Raw genomic sequence first — 14,680 nt, forward strand, 5'->3', positions numbered from 1 at the left:
GCCGGAGGTAGGAGCCCGAAGCTGTCCGTACGGCCTAGCGTCCCCGTTTGCTGTGGCCGCGGAGCTAACGTTAGCGCGGGCTGGGCGGACGGGGCAGAGTCACAGTTGGTCAGTCTGGCTGGTGAAGGGCACGGCGGCGGGAGTGTGCGGCAGGGTTCCGCCAGGCGGGCCGTGGACACCTCGGAGTCTCGGACTCACTCTCCGGCCGCCCACAGGTGCAATGAAGGCACTGATTTTGGTGGGCGGTTATGGGACGCGTCTGCGGCCGCTGACGCTAAGCATCCCGAAGCCGCTGGTGGACTTCTGCAATAAGCCTATCTTGCTGCATCAAGTGGAGGCGCTGGCCGCGGTAAGGCCCGGGTCGGGGTCTTGGTAGGTCGTGGGACTGACCAGGGATTGGAGATCGGGGACGTCCGTGCCTTCGGCTGAGCCCGCCTGGCGGCCGGCGCTGTTCTGTCCCCCAGGCCGGCGTGGACCACGTGATTCTGGCCGTGAGTTATATGTCTCAGGTGTTGGAGAAGGAAATGAAAGCGCAGGAGCAGAAGGTGAGGCACTGACTTTTGGCCTTTTCCCTTGGTCCCTGCTCTTCACTCCGATGAGAGGAAACTGACAGGGGCGCTTCTCCCTTTCAGCTAGGAATCCGAATCTCCATGTCCCACGAAGAGGAGCCTCTGGGGACAGGTCAGGAGAGACAGGAACATCCCTTGGAGAGGGTTTAGGGCCAGGAAAGGGCAAGATTAAGCTTAGATGGGGATTGCTGAGCCTGGTTCCAGGGGCTCAGACCCTCAAGATGATGGTGGCCTCTTCGTTTCCCCCAGCGGGGCCCCTGGCCCTGGCCCGAGACTTGCTCTGTGAGACTGCAGACCCTTTTTTCGTCCTGAACAGTGACGTGATCTGCGATTTCCCCTTCGAAGCCATGGTGCAGTTCCACCGGCACCACGGTCAGGAGGGTTCCATTCTGGTAAGACCACACGTTTTCTTTCTCTGAAACTCACATCCCCTCACGCCCAGTGTCTCCCCCTCTGCAGCCTTGAACTGCCCGGTGGTGTTGTGGGTGCAGAGCTGTGCAGTTTGTGCCTTTAAGCACTGGGGACAAAGCATGGGAAATTTAGGACAGCATGTCCATCAAGGCTCAGGAGTACTGGACTAGGCCTGACATCCCCCTGCACTCAGGTGACCAAAGTGGAGGAACCCTCTAAGTACGGTGTGGTGGTGTGTGAGGCAGACACAGGCCGCATTCACCGGTTCGTGGAGAAGCCACAGGTGTTTGTGTCCAACAAGATCAACGCAGGCATGTACATCCTGAGCCCTTCAGTGCTACGGCGCATCCAGGTGTGTAGAAGCCAGCTGCTGGGTGGGCTGGGGTGGGACAGGCCACCACTGCCGTGACCCTGCTCACGAGCTGCCCACTCTCACAGCTGCGGCCCACATCCATTGAGAAGGAGATCTTCCCTGTCATGGCCAAGGAAGGGCAGCTCTATGCCATGGAGTTGCAGGGTGAGGCGGGGAGGCCACAGGGTGGGGGTGGTCTGTGGCTGGGCTGAGCCCCCTGATGCATTCTCTCCCTGCAGGCTTCTGGATGGACATCGGGCAGCCCAAGGATTTCCTCACTGGCATGTGCCTCTTCCTACAGTCACTGCGACAGAAGCATCCTGAGCAGCTGTGCTCAGGCCCTGGCATTGTGGGCAACGTGCTGGTGGTGAGGCCCTTGCCCAGCCCATCATCGATTGCCTCCATCTTGGAGGACAGGTGGCCCACTTGGGTTTTCCCCGCTGTCCTCAGGACCCAAGTGCCCGTATCGGTGAGAATTGCAGCATTGGCCCCAACGTGAGTCTGGGTCCTGGTGTGGTAGTGGAGGATGGCGTGTGCATTCGGCGGTGCACCGTGCTGCGAGACGCCCACATCCGCTCCCACTCCTGGCTAGAGTCCTGTATCGTGGGCTGGCGCTGCCGTGTGGGCCAGTGGGTAAGCCTCTGGGCTGGGCTCGGTGGGGACTGTGGGGACGGCCTCCGCCTCACTGCCGTGCCTGCCTCCTCCCCGCAGGTGCGCATGGAGAATGTGACCGTGCTGGGCGAGGATGTCATAGTGAGCGACGAGCTCTACCTCAACGGGGCCAGCGTGCTGCCCCACAAGTCTATTGGTGAGTCGGTGCCAGAGCCCCGCATCATCATGTGAGGGCTGCTGCGGGGCCGCTCGAGCCCCAGTTTCCCTTGACAAGGGGAACTCTGGCTCGACACGTCTGAAGGCCTGGACTCATTGCCATTTGACTGGGGAGGACTGGACGAGGCTGAAGTTGCCAGACACCTGCCTTCTCCCATGGACATAATCTGGCAAGATCCTCATTGGGCATACCCCACAAAGCCCACTCCCTTAAGAACAACGGGGCCGGGACTGTATGGAATAATAATTTAATGCTCACTGCGGCCCTGACTGAAAATCAAGCTGAGGCACAAATAGGGCATGGCTGGGCCCCTGCTGAAGAGGTTCACACAGGCGAGGAGGTGGGATGGAGTGGGGAGAGAGGGACAGGGCAAGGGGCTCATAAATAGGGCCCAGCCTGGATTTGAGTTGAGGGGTGGAGGTTCCTGCTGTGTGGGCCAGGCAGGCCTAAGCAGCTGAGGAAGTGGCACTTGCATTGGCTGCCTTGTCCCAGTCCTCCACTGACACGATGGTGGCTTTGCAGAAGAAGCAGTCCTTGTTGTTCATCAGGTGCTGGTCAATGCAGGCTCTGCAACAGGGGAGGGCATGCCGGTGGCCAGTGTATCCCTCCCCGCCCCCACCCTGCCCCCTGTGCCCAAGGGGCCCATGTACTTGCAGGACTTGTGGCCACAGGGCTGGAACACAGCAGAGATGGGGTGAGCGTAGCAGATGGGGCAGAGGTCTTCCTCACTGGTGGGCTGCAGGGAGCAGAGTACAGGGTGGGCTGGGTCAGACGCCCAGACAAGTGGGTGTGCACTACACACACGGTTGTGCTAATGCGTAGTGAACTGGCGTGGCCCCGGGTGCTGTGGCCCCACTCACCAGGGAGGCAGCTGCCGCCTGCGCAGATGCAGAGGTTAGGTGTGCCAGCATCTGTTCCACCTGGGCCAGCTCCTCCACGTTGATGTAATCTGTATCTGCGGTGGCGGTGGGGTAGGAGGAGGGTCAGGCCAAATGAGGCCTCAGACGCCGGTGCCTCTTGAGTATTCCCAGCCTGGGAATTTGCTCTTAAGACAACTGACCCGACCCAGCCCCAAATCCCTGTCCTCCCTGACCCACCCCTGGCCCACTTACAGCTCTGTAGGGAGAAGTGCTTCCGGTCAGGGGCTGGCAGGGCAGTGCCAGGGGCAGGGGGCTCCGGCTGCCCCAACAGGTAGGATATGGAGCGGAGTTGGAAGCAGGGATCAGCCAGGAGTACTGACGTGGCTTTCTCTGTCCTAGGTAGGAGAGGGTACAGGCGAAGTCAGGATCCTGGGCCTGGGATCCCTATTATTGGAGGGGTGGAGTCCTGTGAAAGTCCAGCCCACTCCCTTGACCGCCTTGTTCGTCCCACCCTATCGCCCTGCTGCTCTCTGATCCTCCTAGTAAAGTCCTAGATCCCAGTAATGACCCGCCCTGAGCAGGTCAAAGGGGGCACCACCATGAGATTGTGAAAGTCCACTTGCTCTCTCTCACACATTAACCCTACAAAAGAAACACCTGCCCCTCGTACACAATAATCCTTCGAGGAAAACACCATCTCCCTAATACGCGTTTATCTTAAAAAAAAAAAAAAAAAAAAAAACACACAAGCAGCTGGAAGGCGTACCTCCCAGGCTTCCTCTTCTCTTCCGGGAGACAGGTCCTCTGGAAAACCGCCGGCCAAACTCGCGCCCCCTGGCGGCCACGCGAGGACTACGGGGCGGGGGGGCGAGACGCGGCGGCCCCGCCCCTCCAGTGGGAGCCAATGGGAGCTGGCGGCCCCGCCCCCTGAGAAATCGCCTCCGGGGGAGTATTTAGAAGCTTGAGCGCGCTCTGGAAGGCACTCAGGAGGGAGCTGGGGAAGCCCGAGAAGGGCGTGGCGAGTGAGCGCGGCCAACTCGCATTTCCAAACCTGGAACCGGTCGGCCGTGCGAGAGGAGCCCGCACCCTGGCTCGCTGACCGTCGCCCGGCACTTCTCACCGGAGAAGCGGGTGAGTCTCGGACCTCTGCCGCCCACTGAGCTGCCCTGTCCTGGCCCCGGCAGCCTCCCAGATGGCCCGGCTGGTGCTGCAGGGCACACTGCTGTGCCTGCTGCGCGTCGGGATAGGCACCCAGGACTCGGACAGCCTCCTGCCCCACGCGCCTCATAACTGCCCCCACAAATGCGTCTGTGCTGCCGACCTGCTGGATTGCGCCGGCCTGGGGCTGCGGGAGGTGCCGGGCACGTTACCGGCCGCGGCTGCAGACCTCGACCTGAGCCACAACGCGCTCCAGCGCCTGCCCCCCGGCTGGCTGGCGCCCCTCTCCCGGCTCCGCACCCTGCATTTAAATCACAATGAGCTGGAGGCGCTGGGTCGGGGAGTTTTCACCAACGCCAGTAGCCTGCGGCTGCTCGATCTGTCATCTAACGCCCTGCGGGCACTTGGCCGCCACGACCTCGACGGGCTGGGAGCGCTAGAGACGCTGCGTCTGTTCAATAACCACCTGGCGCACTTGGACGAACGTGCCTTCCACCGCTTGGGCACACTCAGTCATCTCTACCTGGGCTGCAACGAACTCTCATTCTTCTCTTTCAACCACCTGCACGGGTTGGGCGCAGCCCACCTGCGTGTTCTGGATCTCTCCTCCAACCGCATAGGACGCACCCCTGTGCCTGACCTGGCAGCGCTGCCTGCCTTTCTCAAGAACGGCCTTTACCTGCACAACAACCCGTTACCCTGTGACTGCCGCCTCTACCACCTGCTGCGACGCTGGCACCAGCGGGGTCTCAGTGCCGTGAGCGACTTTGCCCGCGAGTACACCTGCCTGGCCTTCAAGGTACCCACCTCCCGCGTGCGCTTCTTTGCACACAGCCGTGTCTTCGAGAACTGCTCGGTGGCCCTGGCTCAGGACCTGGAACGGCCAGAAGAGCAGCTGCACGTGCAGGTGGGGCAGTCCCTGCGGCTACACTGCAACACCAGCGCCCCAGCCCTGCACGTGGCCTGGGTTTCCCCGCAGCACGAGCTGCTCGTGGCACCAGGATCTCGAAATGGCAGCATTGCAGTGCTGGCCGACGGCAGCCTGGCCATCGGCAGCGTGCAGCCGTGGCACGAGGGTGTCTTTGTGTGCCTGGCCACCGGGCCCCGCCTGCATCACAACCAGACGCACGAGTACAATGTGAGCGTGTCCTATCCCCACCCAGAGCCCGACGCTTTCAACACCGGCTTCACCACACTGCTGGGCTGCGCCGTGGGCCTGATGCTTGTGCTCCTCTACCTGTTCGCACCGCCCTGCCCCGGCTGCCGCCGCTGCTACCACCGCACCTGCCGCTGCTGCCACCGCTGCCGCCGCTGGCCCCGAACACCCAGCCCGCTCCAGGAGCTGAGCGCACAGTCCTCGGTGCTCAGCACCACACCACCCGACGTGCCCAGCCGCAAAGCCAGCGTCCACAAGCACGTGGTCTTTCTGGAGCCTGGCAGGAGGGGCCTCAATGGTCGTGTGCAGCTAGCGGTAGCTGAGGACTTCGACCTCTACAATCCCTCGGGCCTGCGGCTCAAGGCTGGCTCCGAGTCCACTAGCTCCACAGCCTCTGAAGGTCTGGTGATGACCTAGGCTGCCCATGGACCCCACCGAGGCTGCTGCCCACCCGCTGCTTGTCCTGCTGCCAGCTGCTGCCTGAACAACTGCCAGCTGCTGGTGGGAAGCCCTGGGCTTGGTCCTCCAGCCTCCCACAGCGACTCCACTCACTGGTAGAGAAGTTCAGGTCTCTCCTGCTTCTCCCCAGCACCGGGACCTAGCAGGGCCTACATGTGCCCACGAGGATTGGAACCGAGGCCCAAGTGAAAGAGCCCTTGCAATTAGAGCCCCAGAATGAGTAGCTGGGCCAAGGCGGCCAGCCATTATGGAGAGTGCTGGTGAGGCAGGGAACCTTGACCACTTCCCGCTCCCCAAGGAGATGGGAAGGGAGTGGCCTGCAGGGGAAGCGGAGGAGGACTTCAAATGAAGACCAGGCCCCACCCGCAGGGTGCAGAAGAAATTCCAAGCCCTTGCTCTGGTGAAATGTGACTGCCTGTGCACCTACATTCAGTCTACTTCAAGCTTCACAATCCATGTAGTCTGGTGAGCAGGCAAGAAGCAAGTAAGCTCAAGGGACCCCCTGGGGCATCACAGGCCACTGAGGGCAGGGCCTCTCCCATGGACTCGCAAGACAGCAGTAAGGGGCGCCACGGCCCGTGTCCCCAGCTTGTCTGCAGTAAAAAGCCTGCCGAGCCTGGCTGAGACCAGAGAGCCCAGCTGGAACTTGTTGTCCTCCGAGAGTAGAATCCTCTTAAGGGCTGGCACTGGTCTCAGCCCTAATGGCTGAAGCAGTGCCCTGGCTTCACATACATCTCATCACTCCCACTGTGGGGAGGCCAGGGAGGGAGGCTGGGCCAGGGGGCCCACAAGTATCCTGGATCCAGCTGTCATGGGGTTTCTCAATAAAGGCAGTTCGTGCTCATTGCTGGAGGCTTCACAGACCCAGGTGTGTGGGCTCAGCTCTGAAGCCCAGTAGGGCTGTCCTGGCATGGCAGACTGGCACCCCCACCCCTACCACTGAATCTGGGTGCCCCTGCCCCCACCTGAGGCACAGCCACAGCCAGCGGCCCTGCCTGAGGCCAGGGTACCCTGCGCTGCTGAGGTCCTGGGTTCTACTCCAAGCTGCTACCACCGCCACCTAGTTACTCATCACTCGGTTCACACCTCTTCTAGCTTCCTTCTGTCTCCAGGCCTGACTGAGGCCCAGGTGAGGACGAGCCTCGGGAAGGCCCCGCCCAGCCCCCAGAGGGGAGCGCAGTCCCCAGCACTCACCCTGAGGCTGGGCCATGCACCAGGAGTCGCACCAGGATGCCGGTCACTGCCACCAGAATGGGGTAGTGGTCCACGCTCTCCAGGCCTGCGGGGAGGGGAGGAAGGGGGTGAGCCCCAAAAGCGCTCCTGCTGCAGGGGCTCCAGCACTTCCCTCTCTCCTCCCCACAGACAGCTGAGCTAGGCTGGGGATGCCAGGCCCCGGCGGTCCGGTGCAGGCTGCCATCGGGTCAAGCAGCGCTGCTCGGGCAGAGGAACCGAGGCCTGCAGTGTGCTGGTCCTGGGCTTCTCGGTCCTCACCAGGCAGCCGCAGGGTAACCACACGGTCAAAGAGGTTCCTCTCGGCTGTCACCCGGTTCAGCACCTGGTTCAGCAGCTGTGGGGCAGGAACCCATTGGTGGGTGGGCTCACCACTAGGGTGTCCCCAGGGTCCTGACCCCTTGCCCGGATGGACACACCTGTGCGAGCCGCCGCAGCAGCATCTCAGAGGTCGGCCGGGCCCAGTCAAGGAAGATCTCCGGCACCAGTGTGATGGTCATCTCCAGGACGCGCAGCAGGCTGACTGACAGGTCAAAGCAGGTGGCGCATACCTTGAGCTGCCGGCTGTCCACGAAGTTCCGCTCCAGGCGCTCTGCAGCCTGATGGATCTAAGCCCCGCCGGGTAGGTGGGCAGCCGTCAGGGGTCTGCCCACACTGCATGTCGTGCCTCATCCTCTGCCACCCCCGGCCCGCAAGGTGCCCCCATGACCCACCTCCTGGATCATGCCAATGAACTCGGAGAAGGCCCAGTTGAGCTGGTTGAGGACACTGTTGAGGAAGCTGGGGGCCACGTCCGAACCCTCCCGCAGCAGGTCTGCCATGTGCTGCTGCAGCAGGGTGGAGGGGCAGGGCTCTGCGGGCAGGGAGCGGGGGAGCATGGCTGGGCATCATCGCACCCCAGTCAGTGGCCCCGCCTGCCCGCCTCTGTCCTCCCTCAGGGGGCCGCTGGTTAAGGGCAGAGAGACGGCTCTCTGGGAACCTCAGGTCTCGAAGGCAGGGGCACAGTGCTGCTAGGGGTTAGGGCTAAACCTGTCCCCTCCCTCTGCTGGGCCAACCACAGGCTGCCGTTGTTCCCAACCCCCATCCCACCCCAAGTTCTAGAACAGCCCCCAAGCACCAGCAAGTCCTCAGTCACATGCCCTTCAGGGTATTCTAGACAGGGCGGCCCAGAGCGCTCTCCGCTCGTGTCAAGGCCATCCTCCCCAAGAGCCGGCTTTGAGCCTTGCCATCCTCCAGTCCTCTGCTGCCCTTGATGTGGCCTTGGCATAAGGCTGAGGTGGTGGGCGCCAAGTCTGGGCTGACAGGCAGCAGTAACCAGAGCCCTCAGCCGCACCCAGGCTGGCCAGCCCTCCCCTGTGCAAATCAATAGTTCCTGCAACAGCAGGATGCGGATTTGCCCCCCTGCTCTCCACGGGCAGCTCAGGTCCACCCCAGAGCCAGGACCAAGGCAATTGGCAAGGACTTGCCATGTAACTGCACAAGGCCCTTGGCCTCTGGGGACCCCATTAGGCCCAAACACTGCCTACAAGGACAGAGACACCCCACGGGCTAAAGCGGGCCACTGTGTGGGGCAAGCACAGTGTGGGGCAGGCAGGCTGTGCAGCCAGACAGCCCAAGGCCCTGGGCTGGGCCCAATGGGGGTCCTCAGGCTCACAGGACTGAGAACGCAGACTGCGCTCCCAACAAATGGCCCCTTCCTCCAGGTAGCCCCATGGACACCCTCTGGGGCCCTAGCCAACCCCCAGTCTGTGCCCCTATCTTGACTCAGATATCCAAGATCCGGCATCACCAGGTGGAAGAAAAGGGGCAGAGGACATGGAGTTGGGACAAGGCTGGAGGTCAGGGAGCTGGGTCAGAGGACAAGGGACAGGGCACGCTTGGTGTGTGAGCTGCCAGCAGCCTGGGAAGACGCTGCCCGTTTCACTGTGACCCGAGGGCACACGTCGGACTGCAGAGAGTCCCAGAGTGTCCTCGGACTGGAGGAAGGAGAGAACGGAAACCCTTGGGGGTGGACAGGGAGTTTGGGGCCCACCGCAAGTCCAGGACTGGGGCTGGGAGAAGTGGGGAAGTCTGTGAGAACCTCAGAACAGCGGGTGAGGGCCCCCTGCCTGATAGACCTGGGTACTCACTCTGGAGGCTGGGCAGACTGGCATCCTCAGGTTTGGTTTTTAGCAGGTGTGGCAGCCGCGTATAGCGGTACCCAAACCCACAGCCCTAGGGGTAGAGGCGGCAGGTGGTCAGTGGGGCAGGGAAACCCCACCAGCCACAGCCACTTCCCCTCCAGCCAGCCTTACCCGCCAGAGCCGAACCAGGATCCAGTTGGTCTGGGCCCAGGGCCGCTGCTCGTAGGGAGCCAGGAGGTTCTTCACCATGGCGATGCGCCTGCGAGAGCAACGGGCGGTGGGCCCAGGGTGAGGCTCACGCTTTGCAGGGCAGCGTGCCTGCCCCCTGCCCCCGGACCCCCACTCACTGCTCCTCAGGGATCCGCTCCACGGCCCGCAGGGAGTTGGGGTAGCACACGTAGCTGGCCAGAGCCTGCATCAGTGAGTCCCGGATGTCTGCCGGGACAGGCCACACCTCAGCAGGTGCCTGGCATGATCCTGGTGCCCATGCCTTACCCCCATCCGGGCGGCAATCTCTGCAGAAAATGGCCAGCCTGGGGTGCCACCCCGTCCACATCCCCCCGAGCCCTCTATCCAGCGCCTCACCAGTGCCCACGATGCGTGTGTCTGCGAAGTGTTTGGCAAGGATGGCGGCCAGACGGGTCAGGGTCTCCTCGTAGCCTGCAGGGTGGGGTGACAAGATGAGCTGGTGGGGGCTGTGGACACCAGAGGCAGGCACATCTCTTTGTAGGTGGGCTTGGGGAGCGGGCTCCAGAGCCAGCTCCAAGGGCCAGTCTGGGCCCAAGCTGCCATTTGGGGACTTGGCTGCGCGTTCACTAATGGTTGGCCAGAGACTAAGGCACAGACTCAGGGTGGGAGCTGGGCAGGCCCTGAGGCTGAGGGAGGGCAGGGGACGGGCCAGGAACCTAAAAGCCCACAGCCTAACCCAGAAGTGAACTGCTAAGACCATCCTGGAATCCAGGGTCTGCAAGAAGCCCCTGTTCCTTGTGGCCACCAGCAGGGCCCCTACTCCTTGCTGTGATCTGCCAAGACAAGCCCACCCTGCCCCTGCGTGGGATGCCACACCCCATGGTCAGTGCCAGGGCAGAGGGCGAGAGGCCGGCTGGCTCCTGGGCCACAGCAGCACCCAGAAGGAAGTGACAGTCCTGGCAGGGCAGGGCGGGGCTCCTCACACCCTGTGCTCCATCGTGTCTCTTTCCTCCTCATGCCAGGGAGCAGCTGTTAGGTCTGTGGCTGCTGGTCCTAGGACGGGGCTCTCCGCCAAGCGGGACTTGTGCAAACGCTTGTCTGATGCTGTCTGAGCCCAGGTGGGACATGTGCTTCTGGGCCACAAGAGCTCAGAACAGGGTTCCTGGAGCTCACTCCGCGAAGGCCCCCTTTTCTGCCCCCTCCCAGCCTGAACGGCCCGATCACCTGGGAGCTCCTCCATGCTGTGCACGGGGCCGAAGTAATTCTTGAGGGCGCTATAGCTGTTGATGGCCACGCTCAGGTAGAACTCGGGCATGAAGGCAAAGAGAGAACCCGTGCGGTCGCCGTGCTCAATGGTCCGCAGGCAGACTCGAAGCAGCCAGTAAATGTCCTGCATCTTCTCCTGCAGAGGGAGGTGGGGCGGACAGGTACTGCCAGGCTGCTGTTGGTGGGGGCGTGTCATGGGGTGCAGCCCAGTCGGGGGATGAGGAAAGGCCTCCCAGGAGCATGACCTAAGGGCTGGACTCCAGGAAGTGGGAGAGGAGTTCAGGTAGGGTGTGATCAAGCACTGTGCTGGGCAGGCAGGACAGGCCACCAGCCTGGAGAGGCAGCGCTACAGCCCCAAAAAGAAGCCTGTCTGCACTGTTTTAAGGTACGCAAGGCCTTAAGCGAGAGGGTGCCTTGTGACCAGAAACCTGTTGTTGGGACGCTGCCCAGAGCAGAAGGGTCTGCAGGGGCGAGTGGGGATGAGGCCTCGAGGAAGCTATGGCCACGGCCAAGTCCAGGACAGCAAAGGAGTGGACCAGTGGGGAGTGTGGAGGCATGGATGGGCCGTGGGGGCGAGGGACTTCCCTGGTGCTCCAGTGGCTAAGACTGTGCTCCCAACTAGAGAGTCCACGTGCCTCAACTAAGACCTAGTGCAGCCAAATAAATTAATATTTTAAAAAATTTTAAATGTGCATCAAAGAACACAATCAATAGAGCAGTAACACAGCCCACAGAATGGCAGAAAATATTTGTTAATTGTAGTGTGCTAAGGGGTTAATATCCAGAATACAGAAAGAACTGCTACAAATCAAAAACAGAAAAACAATCAAATTAAAAACTAAGCAAAAGGACTGAATAGATATTTCTTCAACGAAGGATATATAAAATAACCAGTAAGGTCAATGTTACTAATCTCTAGGGAAATGCAAATCAAAACCATAAAGAGACACCACTTTACACAGGTTCAGCTCAGTTCAGTTCAGTCGCTCAGTCGTGTCCGACTCTTTGCGACCCCATGAATCACAGCACGCCAGGCCTCCCTGTCCATCACCAACTTCCGGAGTTTACTCAAACTCCTGTCCATTGAGCCGGTGATGCCATCCAGCCATCTCATCCTCTGTCGTCCCCTTCTCCTCCTGCCCCCAATCCCTCCAAGCATCAGGGTCTTTTCCAATGAGTCAACTCTTTGCATGAGGTGGCTAATGTATTGGAGTTTCAGCTTCAGCATCAGTCCTTCCAATGAACACCCAGGACTGATCTCCTTTAGGATAGATTATTATTAGTGAAAAAAATTTTTTCAGTGACAATTATTAGTGAGGATAGGCAGAAATTAGAACCCCGTGTCCTGCTAGTGGGAATGGTGCAGCCACTACGAAAAACAATACAGCAGTTCCTCAAAAAAATTAAAAATAGAATTACCACACAATCCAGCAATTTTGCTTCTGGGTATACACCAAACAGAAATTTAAAAAATGGGATCTTGAAAAGGTATTAGCACTCCCATGTTCACAGCTGCATTCTTTACAACAGCCAAAAGGTAGAACCACCTCAAATGTCCACAGAGGAATAAGTGGATAAACAACACGTGATACACACACAATGGAATATTTACTGTCTTAAAACGGAAAAAAATCCTGACATGTGGTACAACATGGATGAACCATGAGATGATAAAGCGATGTGAAGTGACCTGATGTCTACTTAGGTGTAGTACCGAGAGCAGTCAACTTCAGAGACAGAAAGTAGAACCGTGATTGGGACGGAGGCGCAGGGGGAGTGGGGAGTTAGTGGGTCTAAGTTTCAGTTTGGGGAGATGATGACAACAGTCCTGGAGGTGGCTGCCCAACCATGTAAATAGACTTAACGCTACTGAACTCTGCATTTAAAATGATCGAGACGATAAGGCACGTATTGTATTCTACCATGATTTTTTTAAATGGTTAAGATGGTAAATTTTACATTACGTATATTTTATCACGATTCAAAAAGAAGGTAGAGATGGAAGGGTGAGGTTCCTAAGAAGACAGTGCAGGGGTGGGGTGGCTGCAAGACTGCCTGTGGAGGGAGGTGGGTGGGCATGAAATCCTGGTGGTGGGAAGTCAGCGCCCATCTTTGTGGGGCTGGAGCAGAGGGGTAACAGGTGAGGGTGGGTGGGGTTGGGGAGGAGCCACCAGAAGAGAGAGCAAGCAGAGACGGGAGGCAGAGACAGGGAGACCAAGAGCTGTGATCACCCACTTATGCGGGAGGGGCATGCCCAAGAAGGTAAACAGACGCCCTGACACAGGCACCTGGGGAGCATCCAGAGGCGCTCACTTGGTTGTGGGGGAGATGCCAGGGCAGCTGGGGAGATAAAACAAGTACTGTGGGTCCAGGGCCGGGAGAGGGGTGTCAAAACACAGTCACAGCAGGAGTGCACCATCTGTTCATCTGTCCTGGGAGGGCAGACTCAGCTCTCTGGTTAGCTACAAGGCCAGGAAGGCACGTGGCATCCTCCAGGATCTGGGCACGTAACTCAATGAACAAGGGAATGAATGCGTGAGGAGGGAACAAGTCACTGGTCTTAAGAGCAGGGGATGGAGGGAGTCAGAGAAGCAGACTGAGGCTGGGGGAGGCCAAGCACCCTGGACGCGCTAGAAGAGGAGAGGCAGCAGACCCGGAAGCGGGTGGAGACAGACTGGTCCTCCAGGGGAGGACCATGAGAACTGGAATGGGGAACTGGCGTCCACAGACGGCATCTGCTTAAGTTCACGGGCATGAAAAGATCAGGGGTTATGGCACAGGGTGGGAGGAGGGAGGCTGAGGAGCTGGGAGGGGGCACATGTGTGCCCGAGGCCCAGGAGGGCAGGGAGCACCGAGGGGCGGCACCACCCAGCCCAGTCAGTGACCAGTCCGTGAACTGGAGGAGGGAGCAGCTGCTGGCCAAGGCCGCCCTGCTCACCTGGGAGTAGACGGTGGCATGGACCCAGGCCAGACGGCGGCTGAGGTGATCCAGCTTTTCTGAGAAAACCTTCTGGCTCTTGGTCAGCTCTGCCAGGATGTCCTTCCTCTGCCACCCAGAGAGGAGGAGCAGAAGGCAGTCAGGACAGGGCCCGTGCCCAGACCCACGCAGCTTGGCAGGGCCCACTGTGCCCGGGGCAGGCACAGGGCGGGGTGGACCAGGCTCCACTCTTCAAAACCCTCTTCAGTCTGACCTGCTGGTGGGCTTGGGCCAGGGCCTCGGGGCCCCTCAGAGCATGGACGTGGGGCTGTGAGCTGAGCCCATGGCGGGGACCCCCCAGGAATGCCAGGCTAGAACTGCAGCTCCGACAGCTGCTTTTGCCCTGAACAAGCCTGGGCTCTGTGGGCAGGTGGGGGCCGGGGGCTGCCCGGACAGGGAATGGCTCGTCCCCAGGTCGGAGAGCTACGGCACAGGGGCTCCAGGGGAGGGAGGGCGGCAGGCCCTGCTTCCTGCTGACTCTGCACATGGCCGAGGAAGCACTCAGGGGCGAATCCATAATTGATGAGGAGAGTGGGTGTGCGTCAGCACTTAGTGGTTAGTGGCCGGGGCGCGGGCACCTTGGCACAGGCCACGGCTCGCTAACGGGGCTCAGGCCGGGCCTGGCCCTGCTGCCAGCCCCACTGTCACTGCCGTGGGCCGGCCAGGACGGGGGTGGGGACAGGAGCTGCTGGGCAGCCCCCAGGGGCAGGGAGCAGGTTTCCCTCGTGGGCTGCCCTGGAGAGCCCCAGTGAGCGAGCCGCCCTCTGCCACAGCTCGCCCTCCCCAAGTCCCACCTGCCTGCCCACCTTACCCGCTTGGGGCACCGGCGGAGCTTGTCCTCTGTGTCCCGCAGGGCCATCGCATACTCGTTGACATCGTCAGACACTCCCACCATCTACAGCGCCAGACACCAGATATCACACATCCAGGGGGACCCTTGGGCACCTTGCACAGGGTTCTCCACACACAGCCTGGACCCCAGCCCCACCAAACCCTTCACCTTAGGAGTACAGCCCCCTCCCACAGAAGTCAACCAGGTCAGGCCCAAACGGCACCGGCAGAAACACTCGTCTTGTTATGACATATGCTCATGCACACAGC

General features: G+C 60.6%; 3 protein-coding genes across 10 annotated transcripts in view; 2 read left to right on the forward strand and 1 right to left on the reverse strand.

The window, feature by feature from the left end:
- Positions 1-2,409, forward strand: GMPPB (GDP-mannose pyrophosphorylase B). Of its 2 annotated transcripts, none has more exons than XM_065933687.1 (9): positions 1-349; positions 465-545; positions 633-681; positions 819-961; positions 1,174-1,332; positions 1,419-1,497; positions 1,572-1,699; positions 1,783-1,965; positions 2,044-2,409. In XM_065933687.1, the coding sequence occupies exons 1-9, from the start codon at positions 221-223 to the stop codon at positions 2,173-2,175; spliced, it is 1,083 nt and encodes a 360-aa protein (XP_065789759.1). In that variant the 5' UTR covers positions 1-220; the 3' UTR covers positions 2,176-2,409. The 2 variants fall into 2 exon arrangements, with proteins under 2 accessions (XP_065789759.1, XP_065789758.1); XM_065933686.1 differs by having other exon boundaries at positions 2-108; positions 216-349; positions 1,783-2,409.
- RNF123 (ring finger protein 123) overlaps positions 2,393-14,680 on the reverse strand; it is a 27,533-nt gene continuing 15,245 nt past the window's right edge. For all 7 annotated transcript variants that reach the window (XM_065933676.1, XM_065933674.1, XM_065933679.1 and 4 more), the window contains 15 exons: positions 14,391-14,474; positions 13,541-13,648; positions 10,561-10,738; positions 9,733-9,807; positions 9,495-9,582; positions 9,319-9,406; positions 9,154-9,238; positions 7,738-7,877; positions 7,444-7,632; positions 7,286-7,361; positions 6,989-7,073; positions 3,274-3,416; positions 3,022-3,116; positions 2,812-2,897; positions 2,393-2,728 (listed from right to left, as the gene is read on the reverse strand). In XM_065933676.1, the coding sequence (XP_065789748.1) occupies positions 2,608-2,728; positions 2,812-2,897; positions 3,022-3,116; positions 3,274-3,416; positions 6,989-7,073; positions 7,286-7,361; positions 7,444-7,632; positions 7,738-7,877; positions 9,154-9,238; positions 9,319-9,406; positions 9,495-9,582; positions 9,733-9,807; positions 10,561-10,738; positions 13,541-13,648; positions 14,391-14,474 (1,641 nt within the window). In that variant the 3' untranslated portion in view covers positions 2,393-2,607. The remainder of the gene's footprint in view (positions 2,729-2,811; positions 2,898-3,021; positions 3,117-3,273; positions 3,417-6,988; positions 7,074-7,285; positions 7,362-7,443; positions 7,633-7,737; positions 7,878-9,153; positions 9,239-9,318; positions 9,407-9,494; positions 9,583-9,732; positions 9,808-10,560; positions 10,739-13,540; positions 13,649-14,390; positions 14,475-14,680) is intronic.
- Positions 3,411-6,626, forward strand: AMIGO3 (adhesion molecule with Ig like domain 3). Its single transcript, XM_065933685.1, has one exon. It carries the CDS (start codon positions 4,214-4,216, stop codon positions 5,750-5,752), a length of 1,539 nt encoding a protein of 512 aa, XP_065789757.1. The 5' UTR covers positions 3,411-4,213; the 3' UTR covers positions 5,753-6,626.

Source organism: Muntiacus reevesi, chromosome 4 (genome assembly GCF_963930625.1).
Source record: "Muntiacus reevesi chromosome 4, mMunRee1.1, whole genome shotgun sequence".
Taxonomy (NCBI): domain Eukaryota; kingdom Metazoa; phylum Chordata; class Mammalia; order Artiodactyla; family Cervidae; genus Muntiacus; species Muntiacus reevesi.

What these genes read in the sequence shown, in the direction of transcription:
- AMIGO3 (XM_065933685.1), top strand. Translation starts at nt 4,214, where the DNA reads ATGGCCCGGCTGGTGCTGCAGGGCACACTGCTGTGCCTGCTGCGCGTC.
- GMPPB (XM_065933686.1), top strand. Translation starts at nt 221, where the DNA reads ATGAAGGCACTGATTTTGGTGGGCGGTTATGGGACGCGTCTGCGGCCG. An exon ending in TGAAAGCGCAGGAGCAGAAG is followed by an intron (nt 546 to 632) that starts GTGAGGCACTGA and finishes TCTCCCTTTCAG; the next exon opens with CTAGGAATCCGAATCTCCAT. An exon ending in GTCAGGAGGGTTCCATTCTG is followed by an intron (nt 962 to 1,173) that starts GTAAGACCACAC and finishes CCCTGCACTCAG; the next exon opens with GTGACCAAAGTGGAGGAACC.